This window comes from Gopherus evgoodei, chromosome 1 (assembly GCF_007399415.2).
Source record: "Gopherus evgoodei ecotype Sinaloan lineage chromosome 1, rGopEvg1_v1.p, whole genome shotgun sequence".
NCBI classification, from domain to species: domain Eukaryota; kingdom Metazoa; phylum Chordata; order Testudines; family Testudinidae; genus Gopherus; species Gopherus evgoodei.
In genome coordinates this window covers 217,912,956-217,937,534 of record NC_044322.1, presented here as the reverse complement: position 1 = coordinate 217,937,534, position 24,579 = coordinate 217,912,956, and the positions used below count along the sequence as shown (strand labels likewise).

General features: G+C 43.7%; 1 protein-coding gene across 2 annotated transcripts in view; it reads right to left on the bottom strand.

The window, feature by feature from the left end:
• LOC115636498 (transient receptor potential cation channel subfamily V member 6-like) overlaps window positions 1-24,579 on the bottom strand; it is a 44,590-nt gene that overhangs the window by 9,455 nt on the left and 10,556 nt on the right. Inside the window, exons 2-14 of one of the 2 annotated variants that reach the window (XM_030536659.1) lie at window positions 22,362-22,442; window positions 18,280-18,377; window positions 17,437-17,559; window positions 15,465-15,605; window positions 14,630-14,728; window positions 14,213-14,388; window positions 12,010-12,156; window positions 4,956-5,168; window positions 4,586-4,672; window positions 4,047-4,123; window positions 3,542-3,707; window positions 3,159-3,225; window positions 880-1,148 (exon numbers count right to left, since the gene is read on the bottom strand). In XM_030536659.1, coding sequence (XP_030392519.1) covers window positions 880-1,148; window positions 3,159-3,225; window positions 3,542-3,707; window positions 4,047-4,123; window positions 4,586-4,672; window positions 4,956-5,168; window positions 12,010-12,156; window positions 14,213-14,388; window positions 14,630-14,728; window positions 15,465-15,605; window positions 17,437-17,512 — 1,518 coding nt within the window. In that variant the 5' untranslated portion in view covers window positions 17,513-17,559; window positions 18,280-18,377; window positions 22,362-22,442. The remainder of the gene's footprint in view (window positions 1-879; window positions 1,149-3,158; window positions 3,226-3,541; window positions 3,708-4,046; window positions 4,124-4,585; window positions 4,673-4,955; window positions 5,169-12,009; window positions 12,157-14,212; window positions 14,389-14,629; window positions 14,729-15,464; window positions 15,606-17,436; window positions 17,560-18,279; window positions 18,378-22,361; window positions 22,443-24,579) is intronic. The other variant, XM_030536650.1, reaches the window with a different exon arrangement.

The following is a 24,579-nucleotide window of genomic DNA, read 5'->3' as shown; positions in this document are numbered from 1 at the left end:
TGAGCAGGGTGAGTGTCCAGTTACCATCAGGAACTTAATACCCTGCAACATCAGGAAAGTCAACCATTAAACTTTCTGGTCTGTCTTGGAAAGGCAGGAGGTAGCAGAGAAAGGTATAACATGATCTAAGGGCTGGAAATTGAAGTGAAACAAATTCAACTTGGAAATGAGATGTACGTTTCTAATAGGGAGAGTAATTAACCATTGTAACGATTTATCAAGGGTCATGGTGGATTCTCCATCACTCACAATTTTTAAATCAAGACTGGATGGTTTTGTTTTTTTTTTCCTAAAGGATCTGCTTTAGGAATTATTTAAGGGAAGTTCTATGGTCTGTGTTCTACGAAAGGTCAGACTAGAGGATCACAATGTCCCTTCTGGCATTGGAATCTGTGAATCTATGAGGAGTGTCAGTGAGTGAGGAATATAAAGGGGTTGGAATGGACAAGAGAGGATAAACATGTTTCTGAATGGTGGCTTGAAATGATATGGAGGTGTGGATAGGGCACAAAGAGACAGAAAGGCTGGTCCAGATGTCAAGAGCTGCAGAGGAGAAGGCTCTCACACCGAGAGTGCCCATACTATGTGAAAGGACAGAAAAGATGGTGCTTGATATGCAGAAGGAATAAGACAGGAGACAGATAGGCTGGAGCAGGCCTATCAAGGTGGTGGTGAGTTAAAATGAGTTAAACTGGATCTTGAAATGAATGGGAGGCCAACCCCATGGAGCTGTGTAAGGATGGGAGTGATGTGGTCATGCTTCTTTGCACCACAGGAGCAATTAGCTGCACTTATCAGCACTTCCACCAGGGACAACTCTCCTCATTCTGTACCGGAAAGATTTCTCCATTGCCTGGCCTAACACAACAGAGCCCTCACCTGTGCTCTCCAAAGCTCATCCCGCTCGTGGGCCACGCGCCAGTGGGTGTCGCCCATCATGGCGATGAGCAGGTTGAGCATGAGGAGGGTGGCGATGACGGCAAAGGCAAAGTACACCACACTGTACATGAAGGGCAAGTCCACGCTGTAGTTGGCAGGCCCGTCAATGATGGTGAGGAAGAGCTCAAAGGTGGTGAACAGAGACATGGGATAGCTGTAGAACTGGCCCAGCTCTGTGGGATTCTCTGTCTGGAAGATTATGTAAAAGGCTGGAAGGGTACAAGGAAAGGAAGAGAGAGAAAATTACAATAGGAATAATGCACTGTGGTCAGCAACAGAGAATCTGAGGGGTGGGATTAGAATGGAGATTATTGGAGTGTAAGATCTTCTGGACAGGGACTATATTTATCTGTGTGTGCAACTCCCCGCATGATGGGAGTTAATTCCTGACTGAGGCCTTTGGGCTTTACAGTAATATAAGCAATTAATAATAAACAAGCTGTGACATAGCAGAAGGCCACGCTGGGGAAAGTTCTAGCATCATTTACCACAGAAATACACTCCTGAGGAAATTCTGCACCAAAAAAAATTAAAAATTCTGTGCCAAAAAAATAAAAACTCTGTGCACAATATTTTAAAATTCTGCAAATTGTATTTGTCCACAAATAAATGTGGAGGCTCCAGTGTGGCAGTGGGGAGTACAGGCCACTGGCTGCACAGAGGTGGGAGATCATCCTGCAACCCCCACCACCCTCAGGACATGCACTTGATGACGAGGCTGCACCCGACCCTGACACAGTGCAAGGGATGGACCTGCCCTAGAAACATTCCCGGGGCCTTGCCCCTCCACACCAGGTGCATCAGATGGGGGCAGGCAGGCTCAACCCAGCAGGATCCAAGTGTGAAGGGGCTTAGTGTGGAGGAATCCAGGTGCAGGGTGGGAGGGTTCTGTGTGGGGCAACCTGGATGTAGGGAGATCTGGATGCACAGGAGCTCGTGGGGGGGGGCAAGAGTGGGGGTGTTCCAGGTGCAGGGGCAATAGGACTCTGCAGGGGGGATCCAGGTGAAGTTGGTTGGAGCTTGACAGGGGGGTTAGGTGCTGGGTGAGTGCAGCTTGGTGGGGTGGGGGTCTGGGTGCAGCTCGTTGGAGCTCAGTGGGATGGGGGTCCAGGTGTGTGTAGGGGGACTCATCAGGGTGGTCCAGGTGCATGGGGGGTGAGGCTCATTGGGGAGGGGGCTTAAGTGAAGGGGACTCAGCAGGGGGTGGTCTGGGTGCACAGGTGGAAGTCTGAATGCAGGGGGGTGGGGCTTAGCAGGAAGGGGCCAAATGCTGGCAGGTGGGGCTTGGCAGGGAGGATCCAGGTGTGGGGGGTTGGTGAGGCATGGTTTGATGTGGGGGTGGGGGTCTGTTTGCAAGAAGGAGGGTTTCAGATGCAGGGGGAGCTAGGTTCCGGGGGTGAGGCTCAGCAAGGGGGGTCTGAGTTTGGGGGCCTCCAAATGCACAGGTGTTGAGTGGACAGAGGGGCAGCTCTCCGTAGTGATCCCTCCCCTGGTGGCTGAGGAGTGATGGAGCCAGAAAGCGAGGGGGCGAGGGAACAGAGCTGCGGGAGGTTTCTTGGGGTGGGTCTTACTGCTTACTGCTCTGGCCCCAGTTCCTCCATGCAGGGAAAATATGCTCCTCCCCCACCCTCAGCCCAGCTGGGACAAACAGCTGATCCTAGTGCAGGATAGGAATCACTGGTCCAGGTGTCCCGAGAGCTAGGTGTGGGAGGGTGGGGCTTGATGGGGATGGAGGTTCAGGTGCAGGGGGGCTCCAGATGCACAGGGTGAGGCTTGGCAGAGGGTCTGGATATAGGGAATCTCACTATAGAAACATGGGGGCTGGGCAGATGGGGAGTGGGTCTGACCTGGCACCAGCTGGAGTGTCCCTAGCCCTGACCCCTCACAGTGATTTATCTCTCTGCTGGCTGCTCGAGGCACATGAAACAACGTGCTCATGCTGCAAGTGAGGGGCGCATGGCCCCTCTTGCATTTTCCCTTTGCTTCCCCATCAGAAAGTCATTTTTCTGTGGGAAAACAAAGAAATCTATGGCAGATATTAATTCTCCATGCGAGCAGTGATGCAGAATTCCCCCAGGAGTAGAAATAGAAGCCATGTGTTGTCACAGCCCTAGCTGGCTCTCTCAAAGAGAGCAAGGTGATGCTAGGCTGAATTACCCAGATAAGACATGGAGAGACAGCAGAGGGAACACAGCCTGGTTTACAAATTATGGTCTTACCTGATGAAAAGCCAAGTATCACCACCGCCATGAGCCAACAGAAGCGCATGAGATCTCCAAATATCATCTGCAGAGCAAAGAGATAGGTGTAGATGCCATGAGACCTGACTTTCCCACCAAGCCAAAGACCTTTCCCCCTTCTCATTGTGTGATACTAAATACATCTGATGTTACAGGTATGTTGAAGAAAGAAGCATCAGAATGCCCTTATGGCTAACACCTGTGTCCAGTGGAAAAGGCCTGAGTTCTTCCTGTCATAGAAAAGACCTCATTCTCAAGTTCTAATATAAATCCTGTTGGAAGAAGTCTGCTCTTCTGGTTTCCCCTGTCTGGATTTGTGTATTGGGATCAGTCTCTGTGTAACAAGGCTGTGTTGTCCTTACCTTCTGAATCATGATGGTGAAGGGTCCCAGCATCTGAAAGCCTCGTGCGAAGTACATGACGTTGCACCAGCCCAGCACCAGGGCAAAGGACATGGGAACCACCTCTCCAGTGGTGCTGGTGAGACGCATCACCATGGTCACCAGGATCATACAGGCATAGGTGATGCTGTAGAGGAAGAGGGAGAGCCAGGAGGATAAGCATGGGAATCACACCAGCCTTCTTTCTTTTGTGTTCACACACAGGTACACTCTGTCCCACTTGTAGATGAAAACTGGCTAAAATGTACGCTCATTTGTGCTTGCTCACTTGCCTGGCTGTCAGGCATATCTCTATCTCTCTCTCTCTATCTTTCTGATGCACATAAACTGATGCAGAAAGAGAAAGAAGCAAAGAAAAGCAACACCCAGAAGAGGAGAGAGAGCAGGTCTAATGACAAGGTAAAGGACAGCTGGATAGAAAATGAGAGACAAGCTATTTATGAGATTTGGAGAGGTGGAACCTCACATGATGACGTGGAATGGTCCTCCCAGGATGGTTTGTCCGAAGTACTTGGTGGCTCCAACTCTAAGGATATCTGGAATCTAAGGGGAACACTCTGTTAAGTTTGGGGATCAGATGGATTATGCCCAAGGAGATGATCAGAACGATAATTCCCAGTCTACATAGAGTTCTGTTCATCCATTGATCTTACAGCTAATTGTCCTGGATATGGGGAGGAACATGGAAGCTGTTTAAGAGCACAGAGCATTACACAAACATCCCAGATCCAGATGGAGCTACATTTTGCCAAAACAACGGGAACAACACCCTAACTCTCCTCTGAAGTTCCTGAAATCCTTACTGCCAAGTGGTCACAACTTCAGTTTCAGGTCTTATCTGATAGATGGCACTTCCAGTAACATACTGCTCCATAGGACCCTGCTGAGGCACTAGGGTTCAAAGAATGACCCCTACTGAGTCACCAACACAGGCCAGTCTCTGTTTAGCTTAAGAGCTCTCTTGATTAGAATCCAGGGCTGTATTGCTCACACTGTTGCCCTTACCTCCAGGATCAATATCACTACAGCTCCAATTACTGTGATCAGCTCCCCGACCAGCCTGAGTTCATCCTCATATGTTACATAGGATTCCTGAAAGGAGAAAAAGAAGGGCTACTGACTGGTACAGGGGAACACTATAGTGTCTGGAGAGGCCACAAGAGCCATCCAGGTCCAGGCTGAGCACCTAAGACACTAGGACACAGAGAATTTCCCCAACTACTATTCCCTCCCTGAAAAAGAGTATGGGGTGAGTAAATGAAAGAAGGTATAGCTGCAGCCACTGAGGTCAAGGGACAGTAGGATTTCCCTGATAGGTTGGACTGATGCCCCCAACCCTACCCATGTGGCCCTCCAATCCCCATACATAATGCACCTGCAGCATTTTCTGGACATAGATGGTGTTGTCTCTGTCATTTGTTTTGTTTTCTGATCGAGCTTTCAGAGGTCGGTAAACACAGCACATGGTAAAGCAAATCATGTACAGCACGTAGAACAAGGCCAGGAAACAGAAATAGGGATGTCCATACATATTCCACTTCAGGCTCACCAGCTCCTTCACAGGTGTCAGGTCTAAAATCTGACGGGCCTGAGAGAGAGAGAGAGAGAGAGAGAGCGATCAGTTATTTGCTGTGAGAGACATTGGTTTATGGGCACTCTCTACACTAGTTCCTGGAAGGACATTAACATAAGCTAATTTCTCCAAGGGCATCTCAGCATGAGGACACTACATTCATCTCATACACAAGCGAATTCTTCGGTCAAGTTGCACGAGCCTAGCTGTCCATAAGACTGTTGGACAAAGTGCTAAGAAAATAGGGAACACCCTTGCACTCTGGTTTTATTCATTAAGAGGGAGAGAGGGAGGAAGAGTGTGTATGTGTGTGTGTTGGGCACTTACTATCCTGATGTGTTGCTCTGTAGTGCTAACTTACTACTGGGTTCTAGCCCAGAGGTGGATATATTTCTGCACTGATTGAATGACCCCTATAAAATCGGTGGGGGTGTAAGGCACTGCAAAAAAGAAACTGTATTCTTGAAAATGATAATAAATCTAATTTTTATGATCTCTTCCATCTAGAAAGATCTCTACCTCTTTTATGAGTCATTTTACACACTGTATGATGTGTATACAATAGGGATGGGTTAACCTCACGATGTCAGTGGTTTTTGAACCTTGCGAACAGTTCTGGAGGTTCATAGGGTGCACAAAACTAGTTTAAGTTTGTGAATCTTCTTTTCCTGTGATTGGAAGTTGTTTTGAAGACTGATTCAATTAAAGCTAAAGGTAACCTGTGTTATATAAGAGATAAGATACCTTTCATTGTGAAAAACATAATCTAGCCATTAAAGGAAAGGACTGGAAGTCAGAACATTGGGTTCTATTTCCAGTACTGGCACAGATTTCTCAAGTGATCTTGTGTAAGTCACTTAAGTCAGTTTTCAGATAGTGTCTAAACTTAGGCACCTAAATAAATGATATGTTTTCCAAAGGTGCTTCTATTGACGTCACTTGGAGTTGCGTGCAGTGTAATTGCAGCTGTGTCAGTCCCAGGATATCAGAGAGAAAAGGGTGCTGAGGTAATATCTTTTCTCTCTCACTAAGAGAAGTTGGTCCACCTTGTCTCTTGGAGTTCAGGGAATTCAGCATCTGTGGAAAACTTGTCACCAAGGCTGAAAAATTCTGCCCTTAATGTCTCTGCCACTTTTTCTCCTCTGTAAAGTGGGTAGATACTTCTTTTAACTTACTGGACATTGGTGGTTTGAGAGGCTTGCAGCCAGAGCTTCAGAATTGCTTAACTCCTCTTTAAGCCCCTAAATGAAGAGGTCAAATTTTCAAATGTGCTAATCACCCAACAGCTACCACTGAGAACACTGCAGTGCATCTCCTCAGCAGCACAGGTTACTGTGAGCATATGAGGCCTGTTTTCCACTCTGGCTTCCCATAGAATCATGAATCAAATTCAAGGTCTTGGTCCTTCTCTTCAGGTCACTCATCCTTAGAAGATAGACCAGAGGTTGGCAACCTTTCAGAAGTGGTGTGCCGAGTCTTAATTTATTCACTGTAATTTAAGGTTTCGAGTGCCAGTCATACATTTTAACGTTTTTAGAAAGTCTCTTTCTATAAGTCTGTAATATATAATTAAACTATTGTTATATGCAGCATAAATAAGGTTTTTTAAATGTTTAAGAAGCTTCATTTAAAATTAAATTAAAATGCAGAGTCTCCTGGACTGGTGGCCAGGACCCGGGCAGTGTGAGTGCCACTGAAAATCAGCTCGAGTGCCGCCTTTGGCACGTGTGCCATAGGTTGCCTACCCCTGAGATAGACTAATGTTCCAGGATGAAGACCATGCTCAACAGCCCTGCTCTTCAGGCACAATGGAACTTTCTACCATCAGGGTAAAGCTCATCTGCACAGGAGACAGAATTTTCCTGGAGTTTGGTCCCAGACTGTGGAATGAACTTCCACAAGAACCAAGGACCATCACAACCTCAACATCATCTTTTCCAAGTGCCAGGTGCACTTCTTCAACCTGCCTTCTCTAACACAAACACAGAACAGTGTACACATTGTAAAAAACAAAATTCTACCAGAACTAAACACTCCACTGCACACACACTTCTCTACCTCTCAGGGGTTTGAGAGAGAATGAATCAAATGTGACAAACATTTGTCCCCTTGATTAATGCATTATTGACAGGCATTCACATATAATAATGATGAAGGTACTATAAGAACTTAAATTACACAGAATAGAGTACAGAGGAACTGTTTGCTGCTGAGCTCTTTTGAATACCTGGCCCTTAATTCTCTAATATTTCCAACAGGTGCAGAGCTCCTCAGATGGGAAGTGTTCTAGAAGGGTCCAACATTGTTTTTATTACTATAAATGGGGTGATGTTGACCCTGATCTTCAGTCAACATTTGCTAATGGGGAAAAGTCCATCAGCATGTAGGATAGTTGACTCCAGGGAATAATTTCTGTCTATTTGTGCCATTTGAAATAGCACTTGAAAAAAGGATTTCTGCAATGGCTATGAAGGATGTATTAGGAATGAGGGCATGGAGAAATGGAAATAAGAATATATTGTGATCATATTCTCTCCCCCTGGCCACCTTTACATTTTTAGGATTTCAAAAACAGAATTTCCAGTGGATCCCATTGGATGAAGATCCTCCTGCAAAGGAGCAGGTTTGAGTCTTGCCTTAGTAGATTTCTAAAGTCCTCTCCTCAAAGATTTTGTTGGCATTAAACCAACTATCTCCTTTAGGAGAAGAAAGGGAGAATGCTGGAAGACAGCTGACTGGGAAACACAGCAAAAGAAAAATAGTCCAGAGAAAACAAGAGAAACAAATGATAACTATACAAAGGGTTTGGCTTGTTTATTCACCAGCCAAGGACTTCATAGATATAAAATAATCCTATAAATGTATGGCCATTTTTTTATTGAGGTTTTAACTGCAAGAATAAAAATAACACTACACTGTTTTTTTAGTTTTCATATGTGAGTTTTTTCCCACAACAATAATAATGCACCTCCAGGCTATTATAAAACTGAAATCAAGCCTGTAACTACAGAATGAAAAGAAAAAAGTTTCATAGATCTGCCATAGGATCAGACTGAGAAAATCAATTACAGCTTTTCAGTAATCAATACTTAATATGTCCTTTTGAAAAGATTTTGAATTATAGACATTTCTTTCATAGGAACATTCTGGAATATACTCTTATGGGAAAAGCTCATAGAATTTAAAATGCATGAGACAATAGGATTCTATAGAAATGTCTTTAAATGTGCTGTCCAATGTAGCAGAGAATGAGACATGTTCTACAGAATTTCTTTACCAATATATAATATTTGTTAGAGAATTGTGCCCCTGCTCTAGAATTGTACAGTTGGTTAAAAGTTTTTAAAGGACGATACAGACAGACTGTCTGACTTCATAGACATGGCCCATAGAAAGGAGATATTTTATATATTTGAACTGAAAAACAAAGCCAAAAGATTGACACACAGTCCAATTCTCTTCAGTGTAGGTCCTGATCTTAAGCAGGTGTAAATCAGTATAGCTCAACTGAAGTAAATGGAATTATGCTGGTTTATTCCAGATGGGCCTTGGGGATCAGTTTTTCTCTCCCATATGTGAATGTAATGCCCATTGACTTCAGTAGAAAGTACACTCATGTATTCAAAGGCAGAACTGGATACGTAGCTGATTGTTTATCGTGGATCAAAGTCTCCTTCAGAGGGCCAGTGAAAGAGTTTATACAGACGTCAGTCATAACATGCTAAAGCAAAAGTCAAAGCCAGCTGCATGCTGCTTCCGCAGAAGTCAGTATATGATGTTATTTCACTTGAAAGTTATCCACATATAAAAAAATGAACCTCAGAGAATTTATTTGTTTGCTCTCAAAAAGAGTTGGCCATGTTAACAAGTTCACTGGCAAACAATTTATGTTTCCAAGAGTTCACAGTAGGTTTACCACTGAAGGTAAATGAGTTCTTTCTCCAAGAAGGAGGATGGATGGCAGATTTCTAACTCATTTAGAATTAGTCTGAGTTATGACAGTTCCTTGCAGAGACAGTAAGACAATGACATCTATCATTGTTCTATGATTCTCAAAGATTTAGGATCATGATACATTTCTATACATCCTGAAATACAGGAATCCCTGGCATCAGATACTTTTAGGGGCAAGAAACAGGTAAATCTTTCCAGATTTGATTAGCAATGGACAGCAAAGATTCTCAGGCCAATAAAATATTATATTATATTTTACACAATCTGTACATTTGTTGCCGACACCCACTGGCCTCAGCTGCACCAAGTCCTAGGTGTCTGCTCTAAGCCTGAGAATTTTGTATGAGATACTTGGAGACATATGGGGCCAAATTCAGAAGTATAAGGTAGATGCCCTTACACTCAAGTTCAGACTGCCCAAAATCTATTTACAGGTGCACAGGGGAGTCCAAGTTTGGGCAGCTTATGTACCCGGAAGCAGGAAAAAGGTGTAAATTAAATTAATGGCTGACAGGCTACTTTAAACTACACATTCTTACAATACCCTAGATTTGTTTCTCCTGCTAGACTCCTCTTCAAACCCTTACATCACTCCAGCTTAGACTCGCTTAGACCTGGTGGGTGCTGTGGCGGGGGTGTGCATAGCTAAGTTACATGCTGATAAGTAGGTGTGAATCTAAGGGCTTGTCTAGATGATGAGTTAAGTGTGTTGGAAGCTGGGCTGTAAATCTACAGCGCGCTGACTGGGTATATGGACCCTGTACCTGTACCGTGCACTAAAAGTTCCTTAGTGTACTGTGGTCTACTCCACTTTGAAAGAGAGGTAGATCAAAGGGCATGAGGGAACTTTAAGCATGCATCTGCACTCTGAGCTAGGGGTGTTATTTCCCTGTTTGCATACACACTAACTCACCTCAGGCCAGCACGAGTATAAACAGCAGTGTAGTCACAGTCCATAGAATGATTTCTATTTCATACACACTATAAATATTCACCTGAATACGGGCTTTTATCTTGAAAACAATCTATAATAAGCTTCATTAAAGCAACTCTGGTAGCCTAAAATGATGGCAGTGTATCACTGATATTGAACTAGTCCCGTTATGGTAGCAGAGGTGAGGATTCTGTAAGCCTAGTACGGAGCTGAACCTAAATGAATATAAGGGAGTCTAAAATGAGGAGACTTAGCTTCTCCTGACCCCCCTCTCCCTTGCCCAGGGCCTGATTCTCTTCTCACATCAATGTATACCAAAGGTAACTCAACTGATGTCTATATCCCATTGAACTGAGTGTAAGTGCAGGATCTGCTACTGACTTCCTCTGAGATCTTGGACAATGCATTTAGTGCAAAATTGTCAAAAGCACCTAAGTGATTTAAGAGCCTAAGACCCATTTTCAAATGAGATTTAAGTGGTTTTTGAAATTTTACCTGTAATCTCTCTGTGCCTTAGCTCCCAGACATAAACATTTCTCCCATTCTTGTCCTTTTAAACTGTGAAAGGACAAGGATTATCTCTTACTATGTATTTGTACAGTGTATTGCACAATAGGGCCCTGATCTCAGTTGGAGTCTCGAGATACTACTGCAGCGCAAGTAACTTATAATAATGGAGTTACAGCAGACCAAAAGTGGGTGCATGGGAAATAGTACTTTAACAGTATGATCCATATATGTATGGGATAGAAAAAGAAGGAATAGTCTGCTAGTGCAGATTCTGACAAAAAATGTAATTTTCAGTGTTTGGGAGAGAGTTATTGCATAGTATGAGCCTCTATTTGGGAAAATAGCTTTCTCGACATTATTTAGCTCATGGCACCAAGAATTCCAGATCTGCAAATGCATGCATGTCTTTGGAAGAGAGGGAGTCATCAGAATTTATTTTAAATGTTTGAATTAGTCTCCTGGACTGGCTCTCAGGTAGTTTTTACAGATCTGTTTCATAATGTATACTGTCCTTTAAATGCTCACAGATTCCAAGACATGCAGGGATTTAAGGGATTCTGAATATATAAAAAAAACCATAGTGAGGTCAGCATATTTTCCCAGGGCTTCTAGTAGCTGGAAACGGCATCAATAATTTTTGATCTAGGACTATCTATTTCATAAGTGTTTCTAGAGTTTTGTGGTCTGGTAATTACATAACATAACTAACAATGTGCTGGATTTGTTTCCCCTTCTTATAATGTCAGTATCTATTGATATTTTCCATATATTAGAAGGTCTAGCTCATTGTTTATTGATGTCATTACAATTCATACTTTAGGACACTAATTGAGCTTTGAAGATGTTTTTGTTTTCTCTGTAAGGAAACCTGTTATTGGCGGGTATCTTTTTTTCCCCAACATCAAACCTGGATGGGTCTTACCCATTTTTGTTTCAGAAGTTAATTTGGAATGTTAGTTAATGAGGGACTGAATAATCAAGCTTTGCATTTCTAAAGCACCTTCCATCCCAGGATCTCAAAGCACCTCAATAACCATTAAGGAAACGCTCACAACACCCCTTGATATAGGCAAGGAGTATTGCAGCAGCACAGAATACTTCTTATTTATGTCTTTGAGACTACAGGATCAGAGAGCACCTTCTGATGAATCTGCAACATCGCTTCCTGTAGCATTAGCAGCCTTGAGCATATTGAACATGGCACAGGGCCTAAGGCAACATTCTTTAAATCATACTCTCAAACTGCAAGTTTATGGTGTAACTGCTGTATAGAATCATATTTACTGTGTCACAAAGGGTTTGCTGCATTTCACTTGCTCCCTGTCTCAAATGGGCAAGAAGTGCCAGACCTCGTGGACTATATGGAATAGCTGCACAGCTGGAACTTTCAGAGTCCAGCTGGATTTCTCTTTTCATAACAAACACATTCTGTACAGAGACTCTGAACTCCCAGTATACCTCTCTCTTCTTGGTTGAGACAACAAGCTCCAGAAAGGACTGATCTTCACCCCAGGAGTCAATTTCTGTGAGGTCATAGAGGACAGAAGTCACGGGCCCAAACGTCCACAGAGTGTGCTTTCGCTTCTGCATGAGGTGCTGAAACATCTGAGGAGCAAGGAAAGGAATGGTACGGAATCAGTCAATGCCCAAGAATTCATGCAACTCACAGTATACATATGCCAAATTGATTAAAACAAGTTCTGGGCTAAAATTTGGCACTGGGTCTTTTTGCAGTTTTCACATCTTTCAATGGTTTGCTTTTCTGTGACATTGACAAAATGGCTGTTGCTGCATTAACAAACTCTACATCCAACTATCTGCCCCACACACAGTACTGAAGCCTCACCTCGCTCAGGTGTCATTTTTAGCACCTTCAAGCAAAAATGAAATCACAAAAAAGGAAATTTTGGGGATGAAATGTGTTCATTTGTAAGATTTTTTTTTTTTAAAAATTAACCCCTCTCCCCCACAAGTTCTAGCAGTTTCACCTTTTGTCACAAATATTTCACACAGTTCCATCTAGGCTTTGGATCTGGCCCACAGGATTGCCCTTGTGGTGCCGTGGGCCCTGCACCGCTCTCAGAAGGGCAGGCACCACGTCCCTGCAGCCCCCTGTGCATTGTCCTTGCCTCCAGACCTTGCCCCCCGCAGCTTTCATTGGCCAGGGACGGGGAACCACAGCCAAGGGAGCTACAGGGGAGGTACCCGTTTCTTATTTACAATGTCACTCGAATGTGAGAACAGGCGTTCGCATGGCACTTTGGAGCTGACATTGCAAGATATCTACGTGCCAGATATGCTAAACATTTGTATGCCCCTTCATGCTTAGGCCACCATTCCAGAGGACATGCTTCCATGCTGATGATGATAATTAAAAAATTAACGTGTTAATTAAGTTTGTGACTGAACTTCTTGGGGGAGTATTGTATATCTCCTGGTCTGTTTTACCTGCATTCTGCCATATATTTCATGTTATAGCAATCTCGCATGATTACCCAGCACATGTTCATTTTAAGACCACTTTCACAGCAGATTTGACAAAATGCAAAGAAGATACCAACGTGAGATTTCTAGAGATAGCTAAAGCACTGGATCCAAGGTTTAAGAATCTAAAGTGCTGTCCAAAATCTGAGAGGGACAAGCTGTGGGACATGCTTTCAGAACTCTTAAAAGCAACATTCAGATGCAGAAATTACACAACCTGAACCACCAAAAAAGAAAATCAACTTTCTGCTGACTCAGATGTGAAAATGAATGTGTCGGTCCACTCTACTTTGGATCATTATCGAGCAGAACCCATTCTCAGCATGGACGCATGTCCCTTGGAATGGTGGTCAAAGCATGAAGGGACATATGAATCATTAGCGCATCATAAATATCTTGTGACCCGCCAGCTACAACAGTGCCATGTGAATGCCTGTTCACACTTTCAAGTGTCTGAACAAGAAGCAGGCAGCATTATCTCCTGTAAATTGTAACCAGACTTGTTTGTCTGAGCCATTGACTGAAATAAGAGTGAGTGGGCTTGTAGGCTCTAAAGTTTCACATTGTTTTATTTTTGAATGCAGGTTTTTTGGTACATACATTTGTAAGTTCAACATTCATGATAAAGAGACTGCACTGCAGTACTTGTATTAAGTGAATTGAAAAATACTATTTCTTTTATTTTTTACAGTGCAAATATTTGTCATAAAAATAATAATATAAAGTGAGCACCGTACACTTTGTATTCTGTGTTATAATTGAAATCAATACATTTAAAAATGAAGAAAACATCCACAAACATTTAAATAAATGGTATTCTATTATTGTTTAACAGTGCAATTTTTTTTAATCGCTTGACAGCCCTAGTTTTTATATTAGAAATTCAGTTCCTGTCTACATTGTTTTTCTTGGAAGACTGTGGCTGACTGTAGAACTACTAAATGTATGAAATCAAGAGTAATGAAGCCTAGGTAATGGAGAGAAAGGAGAGAAGTTCCCTGGTCCTCCATGTCCTTGAAGAAACCCAGCAAAGGAAGGAAGACAAGACTTGATATTCCTTTTCTACACAATTAATAAGCTACCTGGATGCCAGTCACCTTAGACAGAGAACACTTGAGCTACCCATTTCTGAAAGCCTTCTCCTGTGAAGAGCTAACTGTGTTGTGCATGAACTCACCACAGTGTTGCCTTCCACTCCAGCCAATTTGAATGGAGTGAGCCCCTCATTGTTTGGAATTGAGTCCAAGGTTCCCAGACTCTCATCGCTCTTGTCATAGGAGAGAATCAGGTTGTACATCTGACAGGCAAAAGTCTTGTTGGGCTGGAGAACCAGGATGTGGAGAATAGTGTTCCCTATGGAGGAAGTAATGTAAGGATCACACGACATCATACAGACTAGAGCGGCTGATATGCATTAAAAATAATTCTTGATTAACAAAACTAAGGAGCATATAATTGATTGATAACATTAACATCTTCTTACATTTTCCTAGCACCCTACCAGGAGCTGCATCTGGAGTAAAGTAACTGCTCAGTGTGCGTAAGGTTGGTAGAACCTGGCCAGAGAGTCACTTGGCCCGTGCAGAACTCTTACCCAGAGAGTCTTGTGCTCTGATGTCAGCTCCATTTTCAATGAGCAACCGGACGATCTCCTCACTCCCCATGCAGGCAGCAAATGATAGAACATGCTCCCCTGAAGAGGAAGAATCAGAGGGAAAATAAGACTTGGACCACAAGGAAATAAGCACACACGCCAGACAGAGACATGTATGGGAAACTATGCATGGGAAGGGAAGAGAGTTACCCAGAAGTTCAAAAAATCCCACACCTCAAAAAAGTCATACTACTGAGTGAAAAACATTCCCCTCCCCCCACCGCCAAAAAAAAATGTCAAGATGACAGAATGGGTCACAGCTAGGGGAGACCTAGAATCTTAGAAGGGACACTGTTATCTAGTTGACAGGTGAGAGAATTGCTGCTAGGCAGGGGCGGTTCTGTGTTTTTTGCCACCCCAAGCATGGTAGCCAGGCAGCCTTCAGCGGTGTTTCTGCGTGATGTCTACCAGTCCCGCCCCTTAGGCATACTCACTGCCGAATTGCCGCCAAAACTGCGGGACTGGTGGGCCTCCCGCAGAAAAGGCTGCCTGACTGCTGCCCTCAGAGGGTCCCCCCTGTGGTTTGCTGCTCCAGGCATGCACTTGGTGCACTGGTGCCTGGAGCGGCCCCTGCTGCTAGGATGATTTGTGTTCAAATTGAATTGAAGTGCCTGATAAAAAATGTGTAACTGACAGCCCTGGAGAGCAGAGCCCTGTATTTATCTAGAGTGGGTATAGCACAGTCAGCATCAGTACAAGCTTTCCCCACACTCCCTCCATCACCCAATCCTCTAGAATAGAGGAGAAGAAACCCAGTCTGCAGACAGGGCCATACCAAAGTAGATAAGGTTATGGGTGCTGCGCCTGAAGAAGAGTCCAGTGGCCCGTGGGCTGGAGATATTGGCCCCCTTCTTGAGCAAAGCCTTCACCAGATTAATGTTCTGATTCACTGCGGCAATATGGAGAGCTGTCTGCCCTGCAACACATGTGCACCCAAATAAAACACATCCTCTGGGAATCCACCTCCAGCCATTAAAGCAGAGATCAGTCATCTGCGCCTAGGATTACTGTGTGTATGTTGTGAAGTTTAATGAGCAGGTGCCAGAAAGAGTTCTGCCACTTGCCAAGAAGATACACAGGTGGCACATTTGAGATGTGTTCCTGCTGGAGACTGAAGAGACACTTGGGCAGGTTGAATGACGGCTGTCAGTGGGGCAGAGACATGCCAGGCTCATCTGGCAAGTGGACTGAGATCCCAAATGCTCAGATGAAGACTCTAGTATCTCTCACAGGGAATGAATAGCCAGTTAAGCTGTGACTAGACAGGGACACCATCTTTAATTCTCAAGATGGAGATTGGGGTAACCCCCCCATTTTTTATTTTTCTTAATTATTTTGGGGAGGAACATTGTTGTTTTGAATCCTAGCTTGGCATTCCTGTTTCTGCAATTGCACTTATTCTTTCCTTCTCTATTTTTGAATCTGGCCCTTTAGCACCTTTCAGATCTTCTTAAAAATTTCAGCTGTATATGCTTACCCTCATTATCTGCCTATCTCTTGATGGTTTAGAGCAGGGGTGGGCAAACTTTTGGGCCCTAGGGCCACATCGGATAAGAAATTGTATGGAGGGCCAGGTAGGGAAGGCTGGGGGAGGCTATGCTTCCCCAGTGAAGCATGGCCTGCCCCCCTATCCAGCTCCCCTGAACCCCCATCCAACCCCCCTTGCTCCCCATCCTCAACTCCCCCCCAGGACTCCCACATCCTATCCAGACACGCCTGCTCACTGCTCCCTGACCTTCGCCCAAGATGCCCATCCCCTATCCAATCCCCCCAGCTTCCCACCCCCCTGGGTCCCCCTATCCTACCCACTCTTCTCTCCCTGTCCCATGTTACCTGTGGGATGGGGGAAAGGGGGTTCAGTCCTTTCCCTGTGCGTTTCCCCTGCTCGTTTGGCTGCTCTCCCTGGCAGTCAGGCAGGGCTCGCTCCCCGTCTGGGCTTGGCTGCTGGGGACAGGGGCCAAGCATGCTTGGGATGGATGGGGGGCCCTGGCTTGCTCTGCCCCTGTCCCCAGCAGCAGGCTCCTTGACCGCCCCTCTCTCAGAACTCCCCTTGCTCCCCGCCCCTGACCACTCCACCCTGGAGCAGCAGGTCAGGTGGCACTATAGCTATGTCGCCCAGCTGGAGCTGGAGCCACGCTGCTCAGGCACTGGGGGAACTGTGATTACGAGGGAGGCAGGGAAGGGAGGAGAGCAGAAGGAGATGGGCCAAGGACTAGCCTTTGCCCCACTCACCGTGCTGCCGGGGAGTTGGGCTGCCTTCTCCATAAGCCTGTCCCGACCCTGCTCCCTGGCAGGAGCTCAGGGGCCAGAGGAAAGGGTCCTGCAGGCCACATGTGGCCTGCGGGCTGTAGTTTGCCCCCCACTGGGTTAGAGCCCTTTTCCTGAGTAGTTGAGCAAGCGGAGGGAGGAGTTAACCCTGGGATCACTGAGGACCAGATAATTGCACATCAAAAATCTAATTTAGTACACATAGCATGATAATTATATTTCACATTCCATTGCACAGCCAACTGATCCAACAGGGATCAGAGCCCGCCCTTTGTGTATCTGCGTGAGTGTTCCTGTGCAGAGTTCAATCCAAGGTTACACTAAATGAACAGGAAACATTTGTGGACTTATTTCACAATGCTGTAGTTTAGCAATATAGCAAAGAAGGAGATCTCTAACCAATTGTCCTCACTGGATAATATTTATTTCCTGACCCTCTAGAGGGATCCCAGTGCAGTCTCATGTCTTGGTGATGGTACCTTCATATAGCTCCGATGTCATCCTCTCATTAACAAGTTCTGGAGCTGCCTCCATCAGAGCCTGAGCAGCCTCCATATTATCATACAAGGCAGCCACATGAAGAGCTGTTTCTCCCACTGCACCTGGAGAGAGTGGGAGAAGCATACAAGTCATCTAGTCATTCATATGTATAAGACAAAGCTGAGCAGAGATTTCATATTAATAGTGGGAGCTTTTTGAGTGGGAGTGAAGTCTAGCAAATAGGGTGACTTAGGAAACCTGGGTTCTATTTCTGACTGCCACTGGCCTGCTGTGTGACCTTGACTTTCCCTCTCTGTGCTTTTGTTTCCCATCCCATCCTTTGTTCTTCTTGTCTTGTAAGTTCTTTGGGGCAAGGACTACTTCTTACTATGTCAGTGCAGCGACTAACACAATGGGCCTCTGATTTCAGTTGTGGCCTCTAGGAACTATTGTAATACATTAATATTCTAGTGTGGAAGAGAGTTTCTCAAAGGTGATGGAGGAAGCATGGCTGGAGATGTTTATTGCAGGGAACAGTTCTACTGCAGGCTGGGAGAATAGAGGTCTAGACAAACTATTACCCAATAAGTCTTTTCCATCTCTAAGTTTCACAATTAATCTAGGAGCTGAATAGTTCTTTGACAGAATAATTGGTTCAGAACTAGGAATTTTGCTTTGCTGCAGTACTTAGGCCATTGGGTTCCTCCTTTCCTCCTGCTCAAAAAGCCCAGGCCTTTTTGGCCTCCCCAGGAAGAAACTAAGGACAAATAACCACAGACTCACACTGGCAGACCCTGTATGTCTGTCATGGGTAGGGAGCAGGAAAGTAGGGGACAATTTACCTCTTTGATAGACATCGCAGGTGCCATCAGAGATCAGTTTCTTGATGGCCCGGAGATCGTTCTCCTTGGCAGCCTGGAGAAGTGGAGACTCCCAGATTCTGCAACCAAGAAAAAACAAACAAATGTTAAAAACCACAATTGCATCCACTTCTCTCTGACCTAGAATTTAATTCTTCAGGATCAAAACGGCTTTCTGGAGCCAATAGCAACCCTCAAGCTTAGCACCTTTCCACCTTGATAGGTAAGTCATATGTTTATTATGCATTGGTGCTACTCTTTGAATTCCCTCTCTTGTACAAAAAAGAAAAATAACAACACCGTGACAGAGACAGAGCTCAATAAAAGAATAACAATAACTGGGAAATCATCAACTCTTACTGCATTGACATGAGACCACATGGTGGCAGCAGAGGGAAAGAGATAAGAAAGGGTCAGTTATGCTTTGGAATAAGTGACTCCCAAACTGTTTCAATTTCTAGACTGTTACTCACATTTAAAACAGATAGTTTATTTGTTTGAAAGTGTGTCAGTGAAAGAGGCTAAGCTTAGCTATCAGTAGTCTAGGTAGCTTGGGAGCAAAAAAGCCAGCAACTACATCCCCTTATTTCACGGATCACTATACAAATAGTGTCTCTTCACTTGGAAATAAAAGGGAAAATCTCCTCTTCAACTCCCCAAAGCTCCAGAGGCACAATTAATGGACTAGGAGCTAAACTGTAATCTCATGCTTGGGAGCTAAAGACCTAAATCTTAATATAAACAATCTTTTCCCTATTGCTGAAGGGAATTATGGAAGTTATGGAACATTGAAATTGTGCAGCCTGGGTTTATGCCAGCTACGGGAAAAGCACATTAAAGCCAGTAAAGCACATGCCATTAAACAAGCTCATAAGAACATAAGAATGGCCATACTGGGTCAGACCAAAGGTCCATCCAGCCCATTATCCTGTCTACCAACAGTGACCAATGCTAAGTGCCCCAGAGGGGGTGAACCTAACAGGTAATGATCAAGTGATCTCTCCCCTGCCATCCATCTCCATCCTCTGACAACACCATTCCTCACCCATCCTGGCTAATAGCCATTTATGGACTTAACCACCATGAATTTATCTAATTCTTTTTAAAACCCTGTTATAGTCCTAGCCTTCACAACCTCCTCAGGCAAGGGGTTCCACAGGTTGACTGTGCACTGTGTGAAGAAGAACTTCATGGATGTTAAATCCATTAATTTCATTTGGTGGCCCCTAGTTCTTATATTATGGGAACAAGTAAATAACTTTTCCTTACTCACTTTCTGCACACCACTCATGATTTATATACCTCTATCATATTCCCCCTTAGTCTCCTCTTTTCCAAGCTGAAAAGTCCAAATCTCTTTAATCTTTCCTCATATGGGACCCGTTCCAAACCCCTAATCATTTTAGTTGCCCTTCCCTTAACCTTTTCTAATGCCAATATATCTTTTTTGAAATGAGGAGACGACATCTGTACACAGTATTCAAGATGTTGGCGTACCATGGATTTATATAAGGACAATAAGATATTCTCCATCTTATTCTCTATCCCTTTTTAATGATTCCTAACATCCTGTTTGCTTTTTTGACAGCCGCTGCACATTGTGTGGACATCCTCAGAGAACTATTCACGATGACTCCAAGATCTCTTTGCTGATTAGTTGTAGCTAAATTAGCCTCCATCATATTATATGTATACTTGGGGTTATTTTTTTCCAGTGTGCATTACTTTACATTTATCCACACTAAATTTCACTTGCTATTTTGTTGCCCAATCACTTAGTTTTGCAAGCTCTTTTTGACATTCTTCACAGTCTGCTTTGGTCTTAACTATCTTGAGCAGTTTAGTATCGTCTGCAAACTTTGCCACCTCACTGTTTACCCCTTTCTCCAGATCATTTATGAATAAGTTGAATAGGATTGGTCCTAGGACTGACCCTTGTGGAACACCAGTTACCCCTCTCCATTCTGAAAATTTACCATTTATTCCTACCCTTTGTTCCCTGTATTTTAACCAGTTCTCAATCCATGAAAGGATCTTCCTTCTTATGCCATGACAACTTAAAATAAAACAAGCTCAAAATAAAATGGAACAATTATAGGAGAAGAATGTCCTTGGCTGGTTTTATCCATGCCCCAGGTTCTTGATTATTTCATCAGATTTGTTTGGGTTGACTAAGGATCTGCATTCACACTGTACCCTGGGTTTCACTTATGGCAGGAAACCATGATGTGATCAATCTCCTGAACTTCACAGAAACTTTCCAAGAAAGTGCAGCCAACTCCCACAATTTTATCACCAGTCTTGCAATATTTGGTTCTTTTCTTATCGCCCGAGCTCTGCAAGGCACATGATGACGTGAAATTCTCAGTATTTGATTTTAAAACAGCAAGTTTCTAGCCCTCATGGTTGCAGGGAAGAGTTTAAAACATGACCCAAGTGTCGCCTCAAGGTTCAAAAGCCAGGAGGCAAAGAAAAAGAACCCCAAATGTACTATTTTAAAACATCTCATAATTTTTAAGCTGGCCTCAGGATTTTTTAACCCAATGCTGCAGGCCCACTCTGCCAACTGCTATTGCTGTTTTCACGTACAGTAGCTAACTGCTGATTCAAGACAAGGAGGATTGTCAATCTGATCCAGCACAGAAGGAGGTGGGATGCTGGCCTAGATGGACCAATGGTCTTAGGGCAACATCTACATTCAGTAATTAGCAAACATGATAAGAAACATTCTGAGAAACAGGCAAAAGGGGAAATATGCTCAGTGAGTTAGCCAGTAGTAATTGAAAGCACCACCAGCCCCAAGCATGGTTGGCTGCCAAGCCAGCATTCTTCCCAAGGCATAACTGCTGCACTCATTGGAGCTGCGGGGGGAGTGTGAGGAATGAGTCTTAGTGCAGCCCCTCCACCTCTCTAGAGGGCTGGGGAAATTCCACAGGCTGCCCCTTGAAGATCTCATCCTGCCCTGTGTCCCTCCAACCTGAGGATAAGAAGTGGCTGGCTCTATCCAGCCTTGGGAATCTCAGTAGGAAGGGGTCAAGGATAGTCAACAGGAGTGTTACTTTAACCCTACAACGTGGGTTTCAGTCTCTGAAGGAGGGGGCAGAAAAAGGTTTACCTTGTGACAGAGACAGGCTAGAGCTCAGGCTCATTTGTAGGGAAGAAGTATCTGGTTTCCCAGGGGGATTACGGAGCCCTGAGACTGAAGGATTAATGATCATAGTTTTCTGGATAATGAATGAAAGAAGCACACACAGAGAAATACAAATGCATACAGAGGACTAGAAGAAGCTAGTCTCCCCTCACCCAGTCACTTCCCAAGCCCTTTGCAAGTTCCCTTCTCTACACCACCACTCCCCATCCCATATGCAGAGTTTTAAATTTAACTTTTCACTAGATGGGACTGAAGATTCCCCATTATACCAAATTATTACATTGTTGGATGTCTCCTGGGTCTAAAAAAAAAATAACCAGACCCAAACCCTTCACACTGTGATGAAGTTTGGATCAGTATTGAAACTTTCGTGCCTCCATTTGCAGGCCCAAACAAGAACCTAGTATTGCCAAACCTCAAGTGTTCAAAACTCATGCATCAGACATCCAGAAAATCATAACTTTTGTAAAGACTAATTTTGGAATTTTTTTGCTTCCTGGTTTCTGAGCCTTTGAGGTGCAATCAGAACATGTTTTTTTTTTTTAATTTCCGAAACCACAAGACCTAGAAACCTACTTTAAAAAAAAAAGAAAAAAAGAAAAAGAAATCAGAGCTTTAAGACAAAAGACGGAGTATCACTAAACTCACGATGACATTGTGAGATCTGGCAACACTAGTAATGAAATCCTCATTGGGTAAGTTCCAATTTAGATCTGAGTTTGGATCCAAACTCTGTAACTTTGTCTGATCTCTACAGTTGTGTAATGCATTCATTACACTTATTCTTGATTTATCTAAAAGAGGCCTTAGGCCATACTGTATCTTGTTTACACTGGTGTACTAGTGAGAGTAAATGCCACTTATGACTGTGGAGTTACTCCAGAGCAATGCTGATGTGAGAGCAGAATCCAACCTCTTTTGTCTCTTATATGGCACTGGCTCCTCTTTTATCTCTTCTCATAATCTAACCACTGTTGGTGGAGATCCTTGTAGCCTGAAATTCAAAATGAAAGTAAGATGGCACAAACCCCTGTAAATCAAAATCATAGAGTTTGCGACAATTTTAATGTTACCTCCCAAGTCTATTACTCCTAGGTTTCCTCCATTTCCCATGGTTTACTGTTTAGCTCTAAGGTTTCTGTAGGTTCAGGGCTCTGTTTGTATGAAAGATGCTGCACAAAACAAAAGGTGCTTTGTATTGTTAATAGAGCTGGTGGAATTTGTCAGAAAACATTATCTAATGAGTTTACCCATTTTCTGTTTGTGAGTCATACAATACCCAGTCCTGGTTTCTGCAAATGTATTCAACCAGTGGTTTATGGGAACAAATTTCAGTCTATGTAGTGTTTGCATACAGTTCTCTTCAACTCTTCACTATTCATGAGGAGCCTTGAGTGGGTAGTCCACACAGGATAACCAACTACTAATGTTAGCATCTAGAAAACTTCTCCTTTAGTTTAAGTAGCTCTGTCACTCCTGATGGCTCATGGTGGGGCATTACAAAGTGGCCAATGTGTTACATACTGTAAAGTCTTATGGTATCATTTCCACTCCCTGATGGGATGACCAAACCATTTTAAATACAGAAATAGCTGATAATGAACTATGCACTCTGCAGGATGAATTTCTGGATTCTAAAATTCTTGAAACATTTGGGACTCAAGAACATATTCACCAATACACCCATGGTCAGTCACCACACTACTTATGAATAATACAGCCCTTCAAAACATAATGGAAGGAAGTAGCCTTGTTTGTTTACAAAAATCACCTTGCAACCCACTCTCATTATTAGACTGGGTAGTTCCAGAGATGAGAAGTAGCACACAGCCGGGGTCTCTCAACAACCGGATGAATGGACAACTGACATGAAAATCCACACCACGCCATTAACAGGGAACTTGCAAGGAAACTAATGTTTTAAGCTGGAGACGTGAAGTATAAAAATCAGATTTCTTTCCTTAATGCAATTTTTTATTTCAGTCTTTCTGTTGGTAGTACCACCTTAGAGCTCTGAAACTAAAAGCTCTTTTGAAATACACTTCTTCATTCTCTCATCTAGTCACATCTGGAATGTGACATTGAATTTTGGGTATCTCTGTGCCAAAAGGATGTTAACAAACTGGAGGAAATTCAGAGAAGAAAAAAAAATCAGGAAACATTAGAAGAATAAGTGGAAAAAATGAATAGCTTGATTAAGTCACAACTAAGAAGGGTGGAGTGTGTGTGTGTGTGTGTGTGTGTAACTACCTACGCATATTTGATGGCTGCAAACAGCAGGGACGGGAGGAATTGAGTATAGATAGTACTTGGAATAAAGTGGTAAAAATGAACAAAGAGGTGTTTCCTTCTGAATATCAGGAAATATTTCCTGTCACCGAGGAAGAAGTGTGAGCCTCATTGCCTGAGTTATTGAAAACAAGGATTAACAAAGTCCTGGAGAACAGACTATAGGGAACAATTCTGAATAAGCCAGGGACTGGTTAAAGTGTGTCTTGTACATGTCTTTCTGACCCCGTGCCAATATTCAGTTATAGGAATGCTCTGTTTAGCCTACCTGTATGTTGTTGCTTAAAGCAAGTGGACTTGATGACATTATGGCTAGGATCAGACAAGGGGGGCAGGAAGAAATCACCCTCCAGGAACATAACCTGCAGGACTCAACACAAGTGAAGCATGATGTAGTGCTATGCTGTCAGGATTTGGCCCAGGAAGATCCTGTGTTCCTGGAAAAGTCTAACTCCCAAAAGCAGGACATGGCTAAGAAGGCATTTGGACTGCTAGAATGAACTGCAGGAGAAGGGAGGATTGGGCAACAGACTGTTCTGGGAAGCCATGGACGCAGGTGACCTTTTGTAGCACCTTTCATACAAGGATCTGTATACTTCAAACTACTAATGAAGCCTCTGAAAGCCAGCCAAGTATTAATTATTATCCTCATTTTATAGAGATTAGGCCATTTTTTTTTCAAAAATACTGTCTAATTTTAGAGGTCTCGAGTTGGGTACTTCTTCAAAATATGGACTTACCCACAGGAAAATCAGTGGCTCAGCCAGGACTAGAACTAGGGTGACCAGATGTCCCAATTTTATAGGGACAGTCCTGATTTAGTCTAGGAACCTTGACACCTA